Source organism: Mirounga leonina, unplaced genomic scaffold (assembly GCF_011800145.1).
Source record: "Mirounga leonina isolate KUSES-001 unplaced genomic scaffold, KU_Mleo_1.0 Mir_493, whole genome shotgun sequence".
NCBI classification, from domain to species: domain Eukaryota; kingdom Metazoa; phylum Chordata; class Mammalia; order Carnivora; family Phocidae; genus Mirounga; species Mirounga leonina.
Window position 1 is genome coordinate 3343795 of NW_023270780.1, and position 22517 is coordinate 3366311.

A 22517-nucleotide genomic window follows, 5' to 3' on the forward strand; every position below is an offset into this window, starting at 1 on the left:
AGGTAACGAGGTTTAGAGTGTGAAAGCTTGCTGTGGATTTGGGAACATCTGAGCCCACAGTAACATCCCTGTGTTACAGTTTCACTTGCTCATTTGTGAATTGCACACCAATTTTATAATACTCAGTAAACACATTTGTCCCAGTAAGCAGGTGGTGTAAACTAAAGGGGTAAATCTGGGCTGATACACATTCCTGTAAGACAGACAGTTTGCTGGACTGTGATGGGTCAGTTTCTTCTCCATTCCCTGTAGCTGTCAGATGTTATCTTTTAGAGCCTTCTTTCCTTAGAGCCATGGTTTCTTTAACCTACAGGTTGGAAGACTTGCTTCGGAATTAAGAATCATCCCTGTGGTTGGGGCGCCTGGGTGGCTCAGTCAGTTGAGTGTCTGCCTTCGGCTCAGGTCATGATCCCGGGGTCCTGGGCCCCGAGTTCCACCAGCTCCCTGCTCAGCGGGGACCCTGCTTCTCCCTCTGCCCCTCCCCCCTGCTCATGCGCACGCACTCTCTCTTAAATAAATGGATAAAATCTTTAATAAAAAAAAATCATCACTGTGGCAGATATGGTGGATTGGTCAACTCCTAATGTGCAGAGGTTGGAAAATGTGAAACTCTTATTTCCCAGACTCCCTTGAAGTTAGGGCTCCGATGTGATTGCAGTTCTGCTAATTAGATGTACTTCCTTGAGCCTTGGGTGGGGAGCCAAGTCCTGTGTGGAAGGAGGCAGGGAAATGGGTATCTGGGTTGTGTGGCTCTGGAGCTGCCCAGCTGCAGCAAGGGCTTCCCAGTTCAGCAGACGGCTTCCTGAGCCAGCAGCCCCCTTGGTGGCCCAGTTCTGTGACCTGACATTGCCGGGGTCAGTGCCTTCAGCTCGTCAACCCTCCCTCCATTTAATGACTTGTAATAAATCCCTCTTTGTAAACCTGATATAATCCCATCGCTGCAAAGCTGAGTTGTATTACCTTGTTCATTTCTTGGCTGAGACAAAATAAAATGGCTGGAACTGTACCTTTGACCTTGATTTTATTACAGATTTCTTTTTTCCAGAGCTAGTTTTGGACTACCCTGTCCCCTTTTGCATGCTTTTCCTTGTGAGGGTGGACGACCTCATACTGAGCCTTTCCCCAGAATTATGTTGATGTGTCCAATCATAAGAACAAATGTTTCCATCTTCACTGACCTATTTAATTGGAACAATTTCATGTGCCAATTCATACATCATCTCTCCATAAGAACAGGGTATAGCATCCATAGCACATAATGCACATATGCTGAAGCTTGCAACAGGCACAGACCGGGCTGGAGAAACATCTTGTGTTTTTTAAGGCATTAGTACTGGCACTTCATTTTCAACAGGAAAGGACTACTCCTTTCTGTAAGTTGTGCCTATTTCCTGCCATCTCAATCCATTCATGACATCTTGTGACAACTCAACATATGTTAGTGTGTTGTTGTTACTGAAGCGTCACACCAGACTCTGTTTTTTGATCAGTTGTCTTATGGACTTATTTTTACCTGAGAATTTGCCGAAACTTTGCAATGAAAATTGGACTCTGACATCTCAGGCATTCAAAGTGCTTGTTGGAAAGGCCCTGACTTAACTAGACGAGACAGTGCTCAGTAATGGTAAAATTAGGATATGTTCTAGAACTGCCTTCTCTTAATCCTTGGAGTTTTGGTCCTTCAGCTAGACACAGCTCCAAGGGCGGATCAATCAGGGAAGTCAGACTCCAAGCCCGAAAGGAGAGCGCTTTCCCGTTTTGCCCACTCTGTGGTGCGCCGGCTGCCCGAGGGCACGCAGGCTCTTCGGGAATGAAGCAGGGACGAAGCATTTCTGAAGAAGGAACCAACATTCCACCTCAAGGGAGGAACTAGAAAAGGAATTTGTTTATTGAGGGTAAGAGGGTACAAGCAATATAAAAATCAAAAGCTTATCTGACTTTCTCTGCTTCTCAGATGGGGGTTGGATTTTATTTGTACATTTTCTGAGGGTCCCGATCTGCTCATGGAATCGTTTATACAAGGTGAAGCTGTGGGACAGATTCCTAAAGAGACCCTTCGGGAGAACTCTCATTGGGCGGGCGGGAGTGTTGCTCATGTTGCCTACTTCTTTCCCTTCTGCTTCATGTGTATTACGAAGTAGTCATTGCATGCGATGGTGAGCCCAGCAATTAGCGAGAAGAAGCTCTGGAAGCCCACTTTGCCGTCTCGGCACTGGTCCAGGTCCTTCATTATTTTGTCCACAGCCAGAGGGTCTTTTTGATTCTAAAAAAAAGAACAAAGGCAAGAAATATCGGTCAGTGGTTACTGTGACAAGCTTCTCTGATTTGCCCTGTTGACAACCATTAATATAATCTTCCAATTATCTGAACTCTTGTTGTAGGTTGTAAGTGATCTTTGGAGGTCACCTAAATGTATTTTTCTGCCTTGAGGGAGCATTTCAGTAAATTCATATTATTAACCTAGGAAAGAGGTTTCCGTGGTATCCTTTCATATAACTATAGGGATCTTAGGAACTGCCTATTTCAAGGAAGAGGAGGATTCATGTCAGAGAAGCTAGACCAGGCCTCCTAATTCTCAGTGCACCGCATTTGCCACTGTGAACCTGGCATGACCTTTGACCTGTTCTGCTTCTAGTTCAGCCGTTTCTACAATTTTCGAAATCACAGGATTCTGCCTAAGAACCCCCCTAAGCTCCCCATTTTTTTTTTTTTTTGCAGTGTCAGCCTACATTCTCTTAACAAGTGCTTGTTTCTGATAACGTGGTCAAATCCTTGAAAAGGGAAACTCTGTAAGAAAAGATGGCGTAAGATAATTTAGGGAGTAAGTTTCAGATCACTCCTGTTCCTAGTGAGAGGATGGTTAGAAGTGGGAAGCGTGGCTGCTCCTACAGGGGCCAGACCATCAACCAGGGAGGGAGATGTGGCCCTCTGGAGGTATTAAGGTGTTCAGGGAAAGTCTCTATACTTCTACTGGTTGTGTACACGAGTGAGGGAACTCACGCTCAGCGTCTCGGGCTGGATGTTTCCACCCTGCACCCAGAGACCCCCTAGGCTAAAGCAGCAGCATTTCCCACTTGAGGACTGAAAACTCCGTCCTAAGCCATCAACTGCGACTCACTCTGTGGGGCTGCGTCCACTTAAGGCGGGTTTCAGTTAATTCTGGCTTCACCCCTGGCTTCCTGGCTGTGGTCAGAAGGAGTGCAATTTGGATGACACAAGGGTCAACTTTAGAAACAATGCTCTGTCAGAGCAGCAGGTGTGGGTGTGCCTGGAATTAGGACCCATGCCTGGAGTAAATGACACCACCATGTTCAGTCCTCCGTACTCCGTACACCCTTTATGTTTCTCATGCTGCAACGCCTCAGGGGGAAAGGGTCTGGGTCTCACATGATGTTCATCCTCGCTTTGCATTTTATGCAGGGTTTAGTACGCGGAGAATGCCTTTGTGTGATGGGCAGGCTTATAATGAACCCGCATTTTATGCTTGCCTGGAAGGATCGCAGAGAGCGGAAGTGTTGAGGTAATCGTGTCCAGCCCTCTCATTTACAGGGGCAGGAACCGAGACCCAGAAACCAAAGCCACCTGCCCAGTGTTAGGACAAAGCCAGATCTTCTAACTCCTGGTCTGGGGCTGTTATCAGAGGATGTACAAAAGCAGAACAACAGCGTATTCTGCCCCCTTCTGGGCTAGCATTGTGTTAAGTGCAGCTGTGAGACGGCCGCTGGGCTACTGGTCTCTGTTTACTTAACTGGTGGTGATGACATGGAAATCAGAGCGTACTGTAAAACCCCGTCTTTACGGAATCAGGAGGCAGGGGCTCGACGAATGTGCTAACCACCAGGCAGATGACAAGACACAGGACCCAGCCCTGTACCACCATCTCCCTTCACCCGTTAGAGGCTAATGCAGTTTTCTACCGCACTCACAGTAACGATCCTCTTCCTTCCTTCCTTCCTTTCCTTTTTTTTAGATTTTATTTATTTATTTGACAGAGAGAGAGCACAAGCAGGCAGAGCTGCAGGCAGAGACAGAGGGAGAAGCAGGCTTCTCACTGAGCAAGAGCCCGATGTGGGGCTCGATCCCAGGACCCCCGGATCATAACCTGAGCTGCAGACAGCCACTTAACTGACTGAGCCACCCAGGCGCCCCAGTAACGATCCTTTCAAATGACCACAGTAATGGCAGGGAGAGAGGGGCTTGCATTTCACGCCAGAATTTTGTCAAGCAACATTTCCCCTTCGGTTAAATACCACAACCATGTCTTGAGGGCCTACCATGTAAAAGGACAACTGTGCCTTGTGGCCTAATGTCTTGAGTGAGGTGTCTGAGCTGATGGCAGAGTCCTCTCCTAGTCCTGATGGGCCCCTCAGTCTGTGGGACTCAAGCTGTGTTCCTGTGTTCTCGTAGCATTTTCCGTGCGGAAAGCAGTGATTTCTGGAGTCATGCTTGGCTCTCATTCAGCAGATGCTCGACACCATTTCTTTATAGATTAGAGCAGGACACATATTTTTAAAAAGGCTTTATCTGAAGCAACTTAGGAAGAGATGCAAATTGCTCAGAGTGGATGTGACCAGAATGTGGTATCTCCAGTGCCAGGTTTAGGACCTGAGGTTGCCACTTTCTGGTTGATGACTCTCCAGTGAGAGGCCTTTTTTCTCCATCTCTGTCTCAATGGCCATCTTGTGGTTATATGTGTGCAGCCTTGTTTCACCTCCAAATCATAAGCTCCTTGAGGGCAGGGACTGTGTCTTCTCTATGTTCTGCTTCCCCTCCTGTATCTCACAAACAGTAGGCACTCAATAATGTTTAATAAACAAAGGAACAAAGACACCTTTCTGCTAGTGGCCTCTGCAGGGAAGGGATGAAAAGGGGAAGGAAAAGCCACCAGGGCTAGAAACACTGGGGTTCGTGTCTGGTTCTTTCTGGGCCGTTCAGTACTTACTTCCAAAAATCCAGGGAACTCCTTTTCCATGAGTACTCTCAGGTCCTCCTTTGTTAAGTAGCCTTTATCCCCAGCAAACTTGTGAAACGTGAACATCATGGTTTCCATGGCATGTTCCATTTGAGACGGCATTTTGGTGAGGTCTGTTGAAACCTTTTAAAAGATGTAAAGAAAGAGTTTACCTGAACTTTTAAGCCACACATATTGCCAGTCTTCTGTGGGTAACTGGAAGGAAAGTCATTAGGTCATCCATGTGACCCTTTCCGGCTCTAACGTTCAATGAATCTAAGGCCCAGTTCATCCCAGGTGTTGGGCCTCCTGCTGATGGAAATGGGCACCTCAGGTACTGATGCTCTGAATGACGCATTTGTCTAATTGTCCACTAATTCTGCATAAATCACCTAATGAGGAATAAAACTCTAATCATTTGGAAAAGCAAGGTCAGTGTCCCTCTTTTTAACTGACAAAGCACCTACTGAAGGAGCAGAGGTTTCATCTTTTCTCTTGGCACCTGTACATGGGACTTTGAGATACGTCTGAATACCAACAACCCACACAGTCAAGCCTGGTTAATACTGAAAACTTCAACCCTCCAAGCTTAACTAGGAAACCTGATTCAGTGTAAGTTTTTTAGAAATCTGCTAACAGGGCCCCTAGGTGGCACAGTTGGCTGAGTGTCCGACTCTTGGTTTTGGCTCAGGTTGTGATCTCAGGGTCGTGAGATCCAGCCCGGCTCAGTGCAGAGTCTTCTTTTTATTTTATTTCTTTTTAAATATTTTATTTATTTATTTGAGAGAGAGAGAGGGAGAGAGAGAGAGCACAAGCTGCGGGGAGCAGCAGAGGGAGAGGGAGAAGCAGGCTTCCCGCTGAGCAGCAAGCCCGATGTGGGATCATGACCCTGGGATCATGACCTGAGCCGAAGGCAGACACTTAACTGACTGAGCCACCCAGGTGCCCCAGCTGGTATCTTCTTAGCATTCTCTCTCCCTCTCCCCCTGCCCCCACCCCCGCTGCCATGCATGTGCTCTCTCTCTCTTAAAAAAAAAAAAGAAAAGAAAAATAGAAATCTGCTTACAAGTGAATTTTCTCTGCTGGGTGTGTATTCTCTACTAAAGGTCTGAACTTGTTACTGCTTGCAATACAGACATTTGCATCTCTGGTAGTAAAGTGCAGTTTCTCAAAGCTACCCAAAGCTCATTATCTAGTTTCTTGAAAAGGAACAAGTAACAGTATATCCCTAACTCCTTTGGGGACCTAGTTTTTGGCAGGAAGCACAGAAGAGCCACTCTGAGTCTGGGGCACAGTGGGAGAGCAAGAACTTTCCATCAGAAAGTGTTTAAAAGGAGGGAAAGGAAACATGTCAGATCATTATATTCAGGTATAATGATCTGGGGGCATATGCCGCATCAAGACCCAGTGCCTGGTATTTAATAGGAGCTCAGTGGATTCTGGCTTAATTGGAAGTAATGCTTTGGCCACAACAGAGTAGTTTTGGCTGACATCACTTAAGATCACACTAGTGGATAGAAAACAGGTGAGCTTGAATGGAGACTGTAGTATACCACTCCAAAAACAAACAACAACAAAAAACCAAAAAAGCTCCAAAAGGGGAGCCTGGGTGGCTCAGTCAGTTAAGCGGCTGCCTTCTGCTCAGGTCATGATCCCAGGGTCCTGGGATGGAGCCCCGAATAGGGCTCCCTACTTAGTGGGGAGTCTGCTTCTCCCTCTCCCTCTGCTGCTCCCTCTGCTTGCGCTCTCTCTCATTCTATCAAATAAATAAAATCTTAAAAAAAAAATAAGCCCCCCAAAACCCCACGTCACAGAAACAGGTTTTGAGCACAGGTTGACCAAGAGGCTGGCACCTTCCCTGGCTGAAGAGTGCCCAAAGAAACCAGAAACATGATTTTGGTCTGGTTCCTGCTGCCGGCGGATCTGTGTTCACAGATTTCTAAATATCTTTTACGGAGGAGAAGGTGGAGTTAGTTGGTGACCATGGGGATTGAGCAATTACATTTACGAATTGTAAATTCTACCCCCTAATCCCCAGAAAAGTGCAGGAACCAGCATGCCAAAGAATGTGCTACTCTAGAGAATGTTACACGCCAGACTCTGGTATGATTCATCTGAAAGGCAGTTCTTGGAGAGATCAGCAAATTAATGCTTCAAGGTCCACTGTGAGATGAATTCCAGGGGAGCCACACCCTTTTCCCTCCCTTCCTACACAGCCCCTGTGGTTGTCGATGGCAACCCATGGCGCTTAGATGGAGTTGCCCTTGCCTGGATTGTTCTGGAAGTCCAGCAATTTAAGAGAACTGAGCCGAATGAGTCACCTACGGGAGAAAGATGTGGGATCCCACCCCAGTTCTGAAATAACTCAGGAAAAGAGTGACCAGAAGTATGAAAAAACCTGTGTCTAAGCTCTGAGTGGTAGGGTACTTCACACCGATTCTCAAAGATGCCAAAATTGGTACTGGCTGCCGGACACCCAGGTCACCTTCTGCACAGAGCAGAGCAGAGGGAAAGTGCACTGTAAAGCCAGAGAACTAGAAAGGGGACACATCACGGTAAGGACCCCTATAATGGGAGAACAGGCTAATTTAGGAACTTCTAAGAGATACAAGTTGTAAGCAGGAGATCTTGGCCACCCTTGAATATGTTCTTCAAGAGAGTAAGGCCAGTCTAACCCACATTCGCTCAGGTCTCGGGGTAACTCCAGTCCTACCCCTCCTTGTCCACATTCGTTACGAAGTATTCCTCTCTGAAGCCACATGCCTGCCCCACTGGGTCCCCCATCTCCCCCTCACCGTTTTATTTAAGAAATGGGCCGTAAGTACAGTAGCCAACTGACTCCCTATTTGTCAGGTAGACCTTTTGAAATAAGAATGCAGAACAGTGGGCAGCTGGGTGGCTCAGTCGTTAAGCGTCTGCCTTCAGCTCAGGTCATGATCCTGGGGTCCTGGGATCGAGCCCCACATCGGGCTCCCTGCTCAGCGGGAAGCCTGCTTCTCCCTCTCCCACTCCCCCTGCCTGTGTTCCCCCCCGCCCCTCCCCGTCAAATAAATAAATAAAATCTTAAAAAAAAAAAAGAGAGAATGCAGAACAGTCACTAGCCAGGAGTTCTTAGAGATGAATGGCTTTGAAAACCAGAGGAGATGCCCACAGTCTCATCAGGAACCAGTGCCCAGAGAGCACTGAGCATGGCTATGAGCAAATTATTCTGTTTGGAAGGAGGAGCCAGCGCACTGGTTTTAAAGTAAGATGAAGGAAAAGGGGGAAAAGTTGTGATTAAAACTGTTCTCTTAGCTAGTGGATGAGTCACGGAGCTCGTTCCCCAAGTGCAGCTCTTTGCCCCCGAGTCAGCGGCCCTCCCCTCTTGGGTGGGGCAGGCTGCAGGGCTGACCGTTGGTAGCTAGAGTAGCAAGTTCAGGGACCTGAATCTGGCGCTTCCATCCCTCCAATCCTGCAACACGCTCTGCTCCATTTTTGCTGGGGTGCCTTGGGCCTGGGGCTGAGAGGGGGCAGCATCCTCTCTGTACCCAGGACAACCCAGTCCTGCACCTGAAACACTCCATCCATTTACTCTTTCAGCTGTCTGTCTCTCTCTCAGATTTAAGATCCTCTAGGTTAAAAACTGTGAATTACTCTGTTCTATCTATGAACCACACGATAAGCATTTGCTAAATGAGTGAATGAATAAATCAGACAAGCCCCTTGGCAGGACCTGAAGTGCAGGTGTGACCACCCAGGTCTGGACTGAAAACCTTGTAGTTCAGACCTCAGCAGAAGGATGTGAAGCTGGAAGAGCTGGGGAAGGGGCCCACAGGGGCTGCCTGTAATTGGAACAGTAGGGTACAGAGGAAAGCACATTCCATGAGTGCAGGAAAAAAACGCGTCCTGCTAAACAGGTCTGGCCGGACCCTGAACATGACTTCTCTTTCTCTTCTCACTCCTGCTGTTTTCTTGTGTTTTGGTTCTCACTGTGAGCTCCACAGGCTGTTAACTACCTCATGGTTCTTTCATTTTTTTATTGAGTCATTTTATTCCGATGTCTGTGTATCCTCCCTACCTGCTTGCCTAGGTAAGAGGTCTTTAAGATGGAGGCTCAGAACTCTGTAGTCTTTCTCCGTGTAGCTTTCTCTACAGAAAAGAATTTTGGATTCCACAAATTTAGTCACAGTGGTGGGAATTAAGTTTTCCATTTCTGGTCCTCCTACCCTGAGCACCTGCTGTGCCCATCCCTGATGTGAGGCTGGTACGCATGCTCGCACACACTCTTTCTCTCTCTCCATGGTGCTTGCTTTTGGGGAGTTCACCAGCTAATGGCATACTGTTTAAAAATATATCCTGAATTTTAGCTAATTGTGTTTCTGATTCTTTCCCCACTAGATTGTGGGTTCCTTGAGCACCCTGCCCTCCCACAGCCTGCTCAGTGAAGTGGTGAGAATGAAAGTGACAATAATGTACATTTTGATTCTCCTGGGAGTAGCAGGGAGCAGGAGGCCTCCTTAGAAAAGTGTCTGCTCTTGAGCAGTCCCAGATGTTTGCTCTGGACCCATGCCCAGATTCAGACCGTAATTTCAAAAAGGACACTTTTAAAGAGCAAGAGGTCTGATTTACTTTGCTCTTCTGTGTCTTGTCTATACCCTAGTTTTCTTATGGCCCACCCAGAAAATAATTGGCAGGGGGACCGTCAAAACATCTGTTATTTAAAAATGCGTTTGAGGTTTCCTTCCTTTTGCTTTGGAGATTTTGAAAAGAAAAAAGCAAAAACCTTTCTTTTTTTTTTTTAATTGAACCCAGAAGGTATTTTTGAATTTGATCCCTAAAGAGAATTCAGAAAAAAATGAGTTGAGGCAATGGATCTGGATCCAGGCTGTCTCTCCCACCTCTCCCTGAACATAAAACTTGCTCACCAAGGGCGCCTGGGTGGCTCAGTTGGTTAAGCAACTGCCTTCGGCTCAGGTCATGATCCCAGAGTCCTGGGATCGAGTCCCACATCGGGCTCCCTGCTGAGCGGGGAGCCCGCTTCTCCCTCTGACCCTCTCCCCTCTCATGCTGTTTCTCTGTCTCTCTCTCTTTCTCTCAAATAAATAAATAAAATCTTTAAAAAAACAAAACAAAACAAAAAAAACTTGCTCACCAAAAAAGTGGGCAGCAAAGAAAAAGCTCCAGATGCAATGCAATAGGAAGAAAGAACTCAGAAGCCTTCTCTACCCCAAGGAAGCACATCCACGTTTCCCTGAAGAGTTGTCAGACATCAGCCGGAACTGGCAAACAGTAGCCATTGTGACAACTGCTAGTAAATCCATCGGTGGGTTGGGTGGTAGTTACTTAGTGAAGGGGTAGGAAGTGCTGAAGATTGTCAAAAATATAAAATTTTTTTTTTGCTTTTGATGTGAGATTTCTAAATTGTTGAGTCTCCAGGAAAATGAAAAGCTTAAGAAAGATACTAAAACTTCATTCCAGCTTTCTCAGCACTCAGAGTGCTAATTTATACATCATAACCCTGAAAAGATTCCATTGTTTCCCTCAACTTTGAAATACTGGGCTGTATCCAAGGGCATACCAAGTGGGTAGTACTCTAAAAAAGCCACATTTTTGGAACTCTCATTGGAAAGCAGGGAGGCACCCAGTCTCAGCCCCACCCAGCCCAAGGCCTGACTTCACTGGGGTGGCTGCTTGAGGGACTGGTCAAAGGCCAGACACGGGAGGAAAAGGGCCCATCTGACATTGTTTGCAAGAAAAGTCAGGGAAGAGCATCACCTAGAAATCAGTGTACTTTATGGCCAGTACACCCTCAAGAAGACTTGAAGAACTGAAATAAGAAACTTCAAATGGTGGGTCAAGGACAATGATGAAGAAAGTAGCTTCTGGCTGTCAAGGAAAGCATATATGCCATCGAGGAGAGACAATTAAATAGAAACAGGATAGGAATCTGTGAGGGCCGGGCTGATGAAGAAATTTCACATGAGTTATATGAACTCATTTCTGCCCCAGCCTCTGGTATTATCCTTTGCAACTGGCTTGCATGCTGGAGGCAAAGATCACTGTCAGGGTGTTTCCATGAGCCTGGCCTCACCTGAAGCGCAGGATATAAAGATCCACTGCAGCAGTTTGGAAACTCTAGCTGCAGGGGTGTGGGGGTGGAAACCTGCAGCAACTGCTAAAAACATCGACCGGAAGAGCTACCTCACACCTAAAGCTGTGGCAGCCTGCCAGCAGGCACACGGCTCAATCCCCCAACAGTGGTGCGGCTCACCATGGCCCTGCCAATCCAGTTGCTGCCCTCACCCGCAGTTCAGTCAAGAAACCTCTCCTTCAGATAGCTGGCCAGTCCCGGTGACTCACTTCCTCTTGGAAAATGCCCTCTGAGATGGCACAGTTCCCCTTCTCCTTCAGGGAGTGTTCTGTCGGAACCATCTGCAGAGAGTATCTGGAACCATTGGGGCCACACCCACATGGTCTCACAGCTGAGTCACGGGCCTGCACTAGAATCCGGGAGCCCTTTGTGCTGGCCGGGCCCTGCACGATGCTCCCAGCTCCCCTTGGGAGGGAAGGGGGGTTGGGCTTGATGTATCTCAGGGTCTGGCCTAGGGCTCTGCTCTGCCTATCTTGTAGCTGCTCGGCTTTAATCGGCTTTCCTCACCAGCCCCACGCACCCAACTTGGCGGAGTCAATTAGCCGGAGTCCAGCGGGACAGTAAGCAGTGTCCAGGCTTCGAGAAAGCCGCATTCCTTTGGCTAAGCTCAAGTTGTGACCCGGTACCAACGGCAAGTTTGTCTCATTGCACGGGGCCAGGTTAATCTGGGTTGGGAGGTCTTTCGTCAAGGCTGCTCTTCCCCTCTTTATAGTTCCACTTGTTTAATGAAGATCGCAAGAAGGGAATCCTTTCGGGAGGGAAATCCCGTCCTATATTCCCCTCTCCGCCACCGCGGGCTAGCCAAGCTTTATAAAGAAAACAAACACACCTACACACAAACAACAGGAAGCCCAACCTGAAGCATCTGGGCGAGGGACTGAGCAGCGCCCTTGACGAAGGGAGTCCGCCAGCTCCAACCCGTCCAGCTCGGGCCCTCCAGCTCACACACATCTGCGGGAGGTCAGCCCGCAGCCGGAGCCCACAGAGAAACAGGCCAGCCAGGAAGGGGCGAGAAGCGGGGCTTCGGATAACTCGGGGGACTAGTGGAAAAGTAGGAAAAGTGGGAGTAAGGAGAAATGGAAAGGGAGGAGAGAGCAGAGGCTCCGGGGCGCCGACACCGCGGTCCTGGAATAAAGGACGAGCGCCCCTCCTCCAGTCCGCGAGGATCAAGAGCAGGGGCGCTGCCCGCCTCGCCCGGGTGTGGCCCAGGGCGCTGAGAAGTGGACACCCAGCAGCCCCCGGCGCCCGTAACAACCGCGCCGATGGGGGGCTTCCCCGGGTGCGGGGTCGGGGCTGGGGAGCGGCCGGGGAGCGGCGGGCGGAACTCACCTTGACCTGAGGCGCACCAGGGACGATTGGCTGGCTGGGACGCACGGCCAGTGAGCGGAGCGCAGAGGGCTGGAAGCCTTAGTACGGGGCGAGGGTGGGGGAGTGAGGGGGAGGGGGAGGCAGGAGGAGCCTGGGCCAGTGTCCGGGCCGCGCTCACCCCACCCCTTCCCCCGCCCTCCTCTTCCTGTCCCCCCCCACGCCCCGCGCAGGCACACACCCTCCCGGCGGTGCCGCAGCGCGCGGACCTCCACCCGCTCTCACCTCGCCCGAGAGCATTCTTGTGAACATCGCTTCCTACTCGAGAGCTCTCGGATATTTCAGGACATCCCCACCCTGGGCCGTGCCCTTCCTCTCGGGTTTGGTTTAGAGAATGAGCGCGCGAGGAAATCAAAGAATCCAGCGGTTCTGCTGGTGGGGCGCGCTGGCCCAGAACTAGATGTAGGCGGCTCTTCGGTAACCTATGGGGCTAGGACTAGACGGTACCGCAGGGAGGGAGGGCACGTGGAATCCTAACGACCGCCAAGGTGTCGTATTCTCAGATTAGGCCCAGGACGTGAGTCCGGAGGGTCTTCGTGGCCTGTGCCCGTCCGCCTAGGTCTAGGGGAGAAGCCCTGCCTGTGCTTGCCCCGCGGGGGGTGTGGGGGGGAATGAAGGGTGCTGTTGGCTAGTCGGCTCCCACATGAACCCTTTATTGAACAAGGGATTGACCCCTCAGTGTGTATGGCTCCACGTGGTGGACAGTGCAGCTTCAGTTGTGGTTGACCACAGTCAAGACCAAAGTTCCTAAGCCTTCTTTTTCCTGTAATTGGCCTGTTTGGTTCTCGAAGCCCTGTAGGAGAAATTTCTGGAAGAAATTTAGAGAAAACCTAAGTGTTTCTAGTGGATGCACAGTGTTTCCCTCCTCCCCCCATTTATTTTAACTGCTGTTTAGGGTTAAATGCAAACTACTAGCAGCTGTTGGTGGAAAAGGGCCCAGTCCTAAGTCCTGGGTTTTCCTTTGTTCCCAGGGGAGGTCCTGGGAGGAGTGGAGTGAGTGATCCTAAAGGAATGAGCAGAGTCGGGGAATCCTCCAGGTGCTACCATGTAACTAATCTTGGCTCTTGCTAGGAAAACCCAATTTGGATTTCAATTCTCACTCACGCTGGGTTCCTGCAACCCTGGTGGTGACTGTTTAGGGGGGAGTTCTTAAAAATCTTGCCATATGCTTCCCAAGTTTTTCCCAGGCCCCAGGTTATAGTCAAGAGTGGAGAAAATCCTGGATCCCGTTAGTCCCAGGGAAGATGCAACTGGTTTTAGAATGAGAATACCTGAGTTTGTATACTCTTACTTACTTGATTTCCTCATTTGATCCACAAACCTTTACGAATGCTCAGTATATGTGGCAGGCCCTGGGCATTCAGTTTCTTCCCTCAAAGAGCTTCCAATCTAGTTGAAAGATAGATAAGCAAACAATTAAAATCCGGTGCCCCCAGTGAATGGTAGAGGACACTAGGGGATGCTTGGAGAATGTTGACTCCGAGTGGTCACAGAACAATTCCTGGAGGAGGCAACGTTTGGTCGATGTTTTAAAAGTAACAATGACACTTATTGTGACTTTTAAATCTGATTATAAAACAGGTTGTATTCTTATTATAGGTTTGGATTATTTGTAAACCTATGAACCAAAGATAAACATTTCTGTGTTTTCTAGTCTTTTTATACATCTATTATATATATGTGTGTGTGTGTATGCACACATGCTTACACGCACGCACGTATTTGTAATTTGGGGATTTGGGGGGATAGAGGGGGATTTTAAAAAATTGAACCCAGAGGGCATTCTCAAATTTGGTCCCTAAAGCAAATTCAGAAAAAATGAGTTGAAGCAATGGATCTGGATCCAGGCTGTCTCTCCCACCTCTCCCCAAACATAAAACTTGCTCACCAAAAAAGTGGGCAGCAAAGAAAAAGCTCCAGATGCAATGCAATAGGAAGAAAGAACTCAGAAGCCTTCTCTACCCCAAGGGAGCACATCCACGTTTCCCTGAAGAGTTGTCAGACATCAGCCGGAACTGGCAAACAGTAGCCATTGTGACAACTGCTAGTAAATCCATCGGTGGGTTGGGTGGTAGTTACTTAGTGAAGGGGTAGGAAGTGCTGAAGATTGTCAAAAATTTAAATTTTTTTTTTTGCTTTTGATGTGAGATTTCCAAATTGTGATCACACTGATTATAGAATTATGTGTTCTATTTTTGTTCCATAATACCTTATCTCTTATCTTTTCTTTCTTTCTTTCTTTCATTCTTTTTCTTTCTCTCTCATTTTCTCTTTTTTCTTTTTACTATTTTCTGTCATTAAATATTGTCAAGAACATGCTCATTCATTCACTCATTCTTTTTTTTTCCCTATTCAACTACACTGTAGCTTCTCTGCTCTCTTCTCCTGGTTGCTGGTGCCAGACTCTCAGACCCCCACGTCCTAGTAGCTGTGGCTCCTAAGAGGGAGGGAACTGGGTTTCTGAAACCCTGTTAAATGCTGAGGACGCAGTGGTGAAAATGGTCAGTAGGATGGCTGCTATCTCTGCCTTTGTGCAGCTTTCTACAATTTCGTACTGGTAGGTCCATAAAGTCCCATGTATCTACCATGCTTATTATAATCTCCGTCTAGAAGAGGTTGTACCAGGCAGTTCGTTCTTTCTTTTTCTTTTTAAAGATTTTGTTTATTTATCGGACAGAGAGAGAGAGAGAGGGCATAAGCAGGGGGTGTAGCAGGCAGAGGGAAAGGGAGAAGCAGGCTCCCGGCTGAGCAGGGAGCCCAATGCGGGGCTCGATCCCAGGATCCTGGAATCATGACCTGAGCTGAAGGCAGACGCTTAACGACTGAGCCACCCAGGCCCCCCTAGGCCATTCTTTCTTGAGAAAGTAGTCATGCCTTGTAAACCACATGCATACAGTGGAGCCAACTCTGTTTACCTAGTGACAACCAATCAGATCAGGCAGCAGTGCCTGAGCCAGAGCTGCCCAGCAAGGATGGTAGAGTAGCAGGGGCAAGGGGAGCTGTGCAGAAAGAAACAGATGGCTCTGTGAAAAATCAATAAAAGAAAATCTTGTTTAAAGTGGAGTCAGGAAGCCAGCAGGGGGAGCTCTCATGCCCTAGCGCTCATCTATTGCAGACCCAAAAGGAAGAGAGGGACCTTGCAGGTGGATACTACTTTACTATCCAGGCAGGAGGGAGGAAGGCTTTCTAGCACAGTCCAGCCAATGAGAGCCTGTCACAACTCAGCCAATGAAAAGCCACTACGCTTCACATTCCCAGTTTACTTGAATGGACTTGATGTTTATAATAGTGCCTGTGAACTTCCAATTTCCTCTATAAAAGAGCAGTCCTCCTTTGTTCTCCTGACTTGCCTACGTTTGCTTGTCCCAGTTTGTAATTCTCTGCTATTCCCAAATAAGCCCATATTTGCTGGTAAAATAACTGGTAGTTTTATTTTTTAGATTAACAGCCATCCAAGGAATGGGAACAGAGGCCTGACTCAGTGTGGTCCCTGGAGCGAAGAGAAGGCAATGTTGAAGCTCTCCACCAGGTCTATGGTATGTTCTAGTACACTAAATGCTAGGAGCAGGGGACATTGTTCCACTACTGAGGCAGCAGTGGGAGTTGTCCCTCTTCTCAGGGTGGACACAAAACCCATTACCCGGTGGTTCTTAACTTTTTGGGGTTTGTAGCTGCAGCCCAGAGGGTGGCCTGTTCACCAGAATTGTGTGCTCTTCCCGTCAGAGTGGACAGGAGTACTCGGCCTGGAATTAGGATCCCAGCACCTCTTGCATTTAGGTGGGACTCTGACCAGGCACCCGCTGAATGGAACTGGAAGATGTGTCACTTGCAGACCAAATTGGTTAAGAGGTGACTTTACCACATTTTTTCTTTCCCTCTGCTAGACGCTGAGGCTTTAGGGTTGGAAGAAGCACAGCTGAAGGAGGCCGGGTTACTGAATCACTGAGTGGAGGAAAACCACCTGCTAACTAGGCACAGCTTCGCTGGAACAGTTATGTGGGTGAAAAAGAAAACTGTGGAATTTGGGGGTTTACTTGTTACAGCATAACCCTAACAGATAGAATGGCATTCTTTCAAGTGCTAGAAATTTTGGCAGCACACGCAGAAAGATTAAGTGGCGCACATAAGAGTTACACTATTATACTGATCACATGGCAGCACTGTGGCATGTTCGAGTGAACCAGCTTCCGTCCCGAGACTCTGTTGGAGCCTCACGAGGCACAGTTCACCCAGGTCTGGTAGATACTACACCTTTTTGTCTCTTCGTGTGTATCAAGTTGTGCCTGTAGCACAGGGAAACTGCATGCAGCCTAGCTCCACATTGTGTTTGCCCAGAAACTGTTACTGGTGTGAATCATAGTTGTAGCAAAAGAACACTTCATCTGTCAGTGAAGGAGCCCTGAGGAGTCACCGCGGTCCTCCAAAACCACAGATGTATGGCTGCCTGGCCAAGACGAGTTGCTGGCAATCCAGAAAACAAAACAAAACAACAAACCCCCAAGTGTGGACACCCTAAACAGGGAAATGTAATTTATTAAACCTTTTCCGTAGTTTTTGAACATTTAGGTTGTTACCAGTTGTTTTTCTTTTTACTGCCATATATAATGATATACAATAGGACTACCTTTGAATAAACATCTTTGCCCACCTGTTTATTTTCTTGGGATAGCCAAGTCGGGCTTCGATTGTGTGGGGGCAGACGGGGGAAAAGCACGTGCCAGAGCTTGGAATTGTGGAGTAGTGCTTCTATCCCAGGAATTGCCCCAGTCCTGAGAGGAGGTGCCTTTCCTGGGGCACCTGAGATACTCTTCTAAGGAGCTTCGAGCTTGTTTTTGAAGGTAACAGGGAGTCACTGAAGAATGCTAAAGGAGTGGGAGTGGCTACCCCCCTTACCAGCTGCCAGGCTCCGGGCAGGTCATCACACCACTGTGAACTTGAGTCTCCTTCTGGGTAAAATAGGGAGAGACACCGATCTTCTGGGGTGACAGAAAAAAATGAAGCAGTGAGTGACCATGAAGGCACCAGCTCTGCCCAGCAGGCAGCGGGTTCTGCACAGCGGCCAGCTTCTGTGTGGTCCCTCCCTCTGTGAAGCAGAAGCTCTAGGGAGGCCAAGCAGGGCTCAAGGTCTGTAGTGTGTGATTCATGGGCAAACGCCTTTGAGCAGTCTTCCCTCCAGGGCACCAGAGGGTTCCATAGAGGCCATGTTTGCTGTGCTAACTTATCTCGTGGGGCAGCAAAAGCTGAAGGACTGTAGCTTGCCTATCTTCCTCCCTTCCTTCCTTCCTTTTAAACACAGAACTCTTAGTTGGGGGTTGGAAACTACCTGCTTCTTCTGTAGGTGAGCTATAAATTCTAATGATTATAATCTATCAGATATTCACAGAGCGCCTCCTTCTTTTTTTTTTAACTGAGCACCTTCCAATACCTGGTATGGTCTGGGTACTGTGGCTATGTCAATGACCAAGATAGACAAATTTCCAAGGCCTTACATTCTACTGGGAAAGACAAACAAAATGCAAGTAAAGGAGAAAGCTAAACTAATCTAAAAATTGTGGTAGGTTGTAACGAGGGCCATGATGGGAAATGCAAGAGTCCGAATGAGAGAAAAATTGAAGAGGACATGTTTTAGGTAAAAAGTCAGGGAAGAGGGATGCCTGGGTGGCTCAGTGGGTTAAGCGTTTGCCTTCAGCTCAGGTCATGATGCCAGGACCCTGGGATGGAGCCCCTCATCAGGCTCCCTGCTCGGTGGGGAGCCTGCTTCTCCCTCTGCCTGCCGCTCCCCCTGCTTGTGCTCTCTCTCTTTCTCTCTAACAAATAAATAAATAAAATCTTGAAAAAAAAGTCATGGAAGAGTACACTGAAGACTTAGAGGAAGACGAGGAACCAGGGTTGCACACAGAGCAGGGGCTAGGAGGAAGCTTACCCTGTGGAGGGAAAAGCAAGTGCAGAGACTGGGAGGTGGGCAGGGGAAGTGAGCCTGCAGCATGGTGGGGAGCAGAGGGGAGGGTGACAGGACATGACGTAGAAGGCACAATTTGCTAGGTCTTAACATGCTGGTTAAGAGCACAGACTTGAGGTCAATCCTATTTTCTGTGCCTCTCATTAGCCACCTAAGCTTTCCAAATTTTAGTTTTCTCATTTGGAAAAGGGACTTGATCTTAGTACCTGCCTCACAGGGATGTTGCAAATATAAATGAGAAAATGCATATAAATGCTTAGCTGAGTGCCTGGCACATGGGAAGCGCCACACTCATGTTAATCATAATTATTACTAAATGGAGGAGGGCTTGGAGCCGGACGGGCCTGTATGGAATCCTGGCTCTGCTGCAGGGTTGCTTTGTGCCGTGGGCAGGCATGTCTTTATGCCCTCTGTTCCTCGTTTATGAAATTCCTTAAATGCCTGTCCTGGGGAGTAATTATTATGGGAATTATATGAGGTGATTTATGTGCAGCCATCCTGATGGTAGGAACCAACCCCTCAAGGTCTTATAATTATTATTTTTTTAAAGATTTTATTTACTTGAGAGAGCGAGCAAGCACAGAGGGAGAGGGAGAAGGAGACTCCCTGTTGAGCAGAGAGCTGGACACGGGGCTCGATCCCAGGACCCTGAGATCATGACCTGAGCCGAAGGCAGATGCTTAATCCACTGAGCTACCCAGGTGCTCCAGGTCTTATAATTATTTAAAAATATTTTCCTGGAAGGGCACCTGGTAGCTCAGTCGTTAAGCGTCTGCCTTCGGCTCAGGTCATGATCCCGGGGTCCTGGGATCGAGCCCCGCATCGGGCTCCCCGCTCCACGGGAAGCCTGCTTCTCCCTCTCTCACTCCCCCTGCTTGTGTTCCCTCTCTCGCTGTGTCTGTCTCTGTCAAAAAGATAAATAAAATCTTAAAAAAATTTTTTTCCCCTGGGTATTACAGCCTCTTAGTAAACACTCCAAAAGAGACAATCAAAACCTAAATGAAAATCTGTTGTAAGTTTGTGAATCGGGCACCTGGGTGGCACAGTCGGTTAGGCATCTGAGTCTTGGTTTTGGCTCAGGTGATCTCAGGCTCATGATCGTGAGATCGTGAGATCGAGCCCCTAGTCAGGCTCTGGGCTCAGCGCAGAGTCTGCTTAAGATTCTCTCTCTCTCCTTCTGCCCCTCCCCCCTTTCTCTCTCTCTCTCTCTCAAATAAATAAAAAAAAATCTAAAAAAAAAAAAAAGCTTGTGAATCCACTTGTGTTATGGGTTGGGGTGGACGACAAAGAAAAATCTGGGAATTTTAGCTTTCCTTTTCCATTTTTCTCGTCACAAGAGACCCTGATTTACCTGGTCTCTTGGAAGGAGGAAGAGAAAAAGACCCTGAGTTAAGTAATAGAACACCAGCTTGTCTGAACCCCAAGAATGCTTGGTGCTGGATGCAAACTGCAGGGGGAGAGCTACTTCTCATGGGCTATAATTGGCCAGTCTCATATGCAGGCCTTTTTCCCTTATTAACACTTGAGAGCAAGTGGTGCTCCAGGCAGAAATTCTGGGCCTGTATGAAAAAAAGTTGTTTAGGCCACAGAGGCTGTGTGTTCATTGGTGATACTGGAATGTGGCTGGGGAGGGCTCAGACCTATGGGGCCCTGGTGAGTCAAACCCTTTGTGGAAAGCTGGCGGCTTTGGGGGCCCCTGGGTGGCACAGTCGGCTGAAAGTCCGGCTCTTGGTTTCGGCTGGCTCAGGTCGCGATCTCGGGGGTCGTCGTGATCTCGGGGGTCGTGGTGATCTCGCGGTTGTGAGATAGAGTCCTGCCTCCGGCTCAGAGCTCAGCGAGGAATCTGCTAAAATTTCTCTCTCTCCCTCTTCCTGCCCCTCCCTGCGCGAGCGCACGCGCACTCTCTCTCAAATAAATAAATAAATCTTAAAAAAAAGAAAAAGAAAAGCTGGCTGCTTGGTCAGAACTGATGTCAGCGTCAGCCAGCAGCTAGCTCTGGGGTTTCCGGGGAAGCAAGGGGAAGCTGCAGTGGGGCGCCCTCCGGGATCTGCGCGGGGAGAGGGTGTGTCCTTGCTTCCCAGCTAGTGCTGTGGGGCCCTCTGGTGGCTGCGGAGCGAGTAGCTCCGCTGTGGTGGGTGCTGCTTTCAGCGTGGCCCCAGTAGAATAAGGGGCAGGATTAAATAACTTAAATAATCTACCTAAGAGCATATTATGGCCCTGTCAGAACCCACACTAAGCCTAGTCTCGAAGCCTCACTCTTGCCACCACCCCTCTCTGCCTTTCTTTGGGTAGAGCAACAACGAGGACTGTAGCTGCTTCGGAATATAACCGGAATCTAGGCAGGAACAGGAGCAGCGTTCCTGAGTAGCTCTGATGGGAGGTCCTGTGTATGGCCAGTGTTGCACAAGTGTAGACCGTAACCCGGTAGGATTCAGAACAGTAGGCTCGCTATTGGCTAGGACCCTTAGGAATAACTTGTGGGAGACACAGGGTTTGAAGTGAGCCTTGAAGGTTGGGTGCTGTCCCCTCTGATGGGCATTGATGTGGCACGGGGAACACGTAGAGAGAGGAGGGCAGTCAGGGGGTAGGAGGAACAGAACTACAGAGGGGCGAACGTCAGGACACATTTGGGGAAACAGTAAGTGCAACTGGAAAAAGGCTTGGGTGGGGGGAAGGCCTAGCTTGAACTCCAGGCTAGAGATTTAAATTGCAGAACAATAAACCACAATAGCTGGAGTCGCCAACTGGGAACAGGGAGAGTGGGAGCCAGAAGATGATGGTGGGGATGATGCAGGCCTGAATTCGAATGGTGGTGGTGATAGTGGGCAGGAGGGTGCAGCCAGGCACCTGTATCAATGAGGTGCCTGCCACACACAGGGTGGAGACACTGGTTGGGGAAGGAAGGTGCTGAACAAGGTGCTGGTGGGATTCCAGGTGGAAATGACCTACTTTGTGATTAGTCTCAAATTGTTGGACCTACCCCTGGCATGGTGACTTGGGAGAGTGTGTAGACACTGGCTTTTCCAGTTGTCGCTGCACAGAGCCTGCTTCCTTGGACAGGGCCCCGTGGCTTCCTGCACATGCTGGTAGTCAGGCTGAGGTCCTGGAAGGATGCCTGGTGCCTGCAGAGGTTTTCCTGGCCAGGCTCAGTTCAGTGATGAGAGCATCATACTGGCATTTGGAAAGGACGTAGCTGCAGGGCTAGGTGCTTCAGGGAATGCAGGGATGAAGGCAGCAGTTCTGTGCTTGAGAAGAATTCATGCTGCAGCTGAGGAGACAGGCTGCGGGGGAAGACAGTGAAGGGGGATCAGAAGGTGGAAGTACCGGCTGATTGCAGAGCCAGGCACCCTCAAGGTTCTGGTCAGATGTCATCTCCAACATGACGCCTCCCTGAATCCCCCCAGACTGGGGCTGGGTGTTGGTCCTCGGGCCTCCCTTCGCACCTCCTGGCCCTTATCACAGGGTGTAGAAATTGCTTGTGCAGTTGCCTGTCTCCCTCAGAGCCTGTAGGTTCCTTGGGGACAGAGATTTGTCTTGGTGTACTGTGTCTTCTGAGCAGAATATGGGGGATGTTGGCGGGGAGGGTAAGTCACTGGTCAGCACGGGCTGCTGAGGACAGCGGCCCTGGCTCGGAGCCGCTGGGACACCTGAGGATGGACTGCTGGGAGAGCCCCTACAGCCCAGCTCAGTGTGCCCAACTTCTCTTTGTGAAAGATCGGATTTACTATCTGTCACCTATTCTAGCAGATAAGGGTTAAAGCCCTTCATATTTTAAAACACATTCATGCTTCTCAGCTTACCTGTTCTTAAAAGTTAACGGTAGATGTGTCATCAAGGTCTGTTAATGACAGAAAAACTTCCGGTATGAGACAGCTGTCCGTCAACTTGACCCAACCCACGATAACATTGTTTTTTCCTTGTTAATATTTAATGGTAGCAGCTGTGGTGAAGTAGAAAGAGGATTAGAAAAATGAGGTTTGAATTCAGGTTTTCCCACTTATTAGCTTTGAGACCTAGGGCAAGTCTCTTCACCTCTCCGAAGCTGTTTGTTTTCAAAATGAGGATAACAATAACCAATATTTGGGAAACTCATTACATTTTATAGATCATTT

The 22517-nt window shown here is 48.6% G+C and overlaps 1 protein-coding gene and 2 long non-coding RNA genes across 5 annotated transcripts in view; 1 reads left to right on the top strand and 2 right to left on the bottom strand.

Moving 5' to 3' along the window:
• The window catches only part of LOC118000364, a 59406-nt gene extending 42301 nt beyond the window's left edge, over positions 1–17105 (top strand). For 2 of the 3 annotated variants that reach the window (XR_004676441.1, XR_004676443.1), the window contains exons 3-5: positions 14814–15003; positions 15887–15982; positions 16331–17105. This is a non-coding gene — a long non-coding RNA (uncharacterized LOC118000364). The remainder of the gene's footprint in view (positions 1–14813; positions 15004–15886; positions 15983–16330) is intronic. The other variant, XR_004676442.1, reaches the window with a different exon arrangement.
• Positions 1851–12535, bottom strand: S100A10 (S100 calcium binding protein A10). Its single transcript, XM_034990073.1, has 3 exons — positions 12411–12535; positions 4943–5095; positions 1851–2263 (listed from the first exon to the last, which is right to left on the bottom strand). The coding sequence occupies exons 2-3, from the start codon at positions 5072–5074 to the stop codon at positions 2102–2104; spliced, it is 294 nt and encodes a 97-aa protein (XP_034845964.1). The 5' UTR covers positions 5075–5095; positions 12411–12535; the 3' UTR covers positions 1851–2101.
• Positions 17106–17395: 290 nt separating the features above from the next.
• LOC118000365 lies at positions 17396–22266 on the bottom strand. Its single transcript, XR_004676444.1, has 3 exons — positions 22206–22266; positions 21386–21686; positions 17396–17422 (listed from the first exon to the last, which is right to left on the bottom strand). It is a non-coding gene; the product is annotated as an uncharacterized LOC118000365 (long non-coding RNA).
• Between the last annotated feature and the right edge of the window lie 251 nt (positions 22267–22517).

Excerpts from the sequence above, each read along its gene's own strand:
- S100A10 (XM_034990073.1), bottom strand. The coding sequence starts at position 5,074 with ATGCCGTCTCAAATGGAACATGCCATGGAAACCATGATGTTCACGTTT. Across the intron at positions 2,264-4,942 it reads AGTTCCCTGGATTTTTGGAA|AATCAAAAAGACCCTCTGGC; the intron begins GTAAGTACTGAA and ends TCTTTTTTTTAG.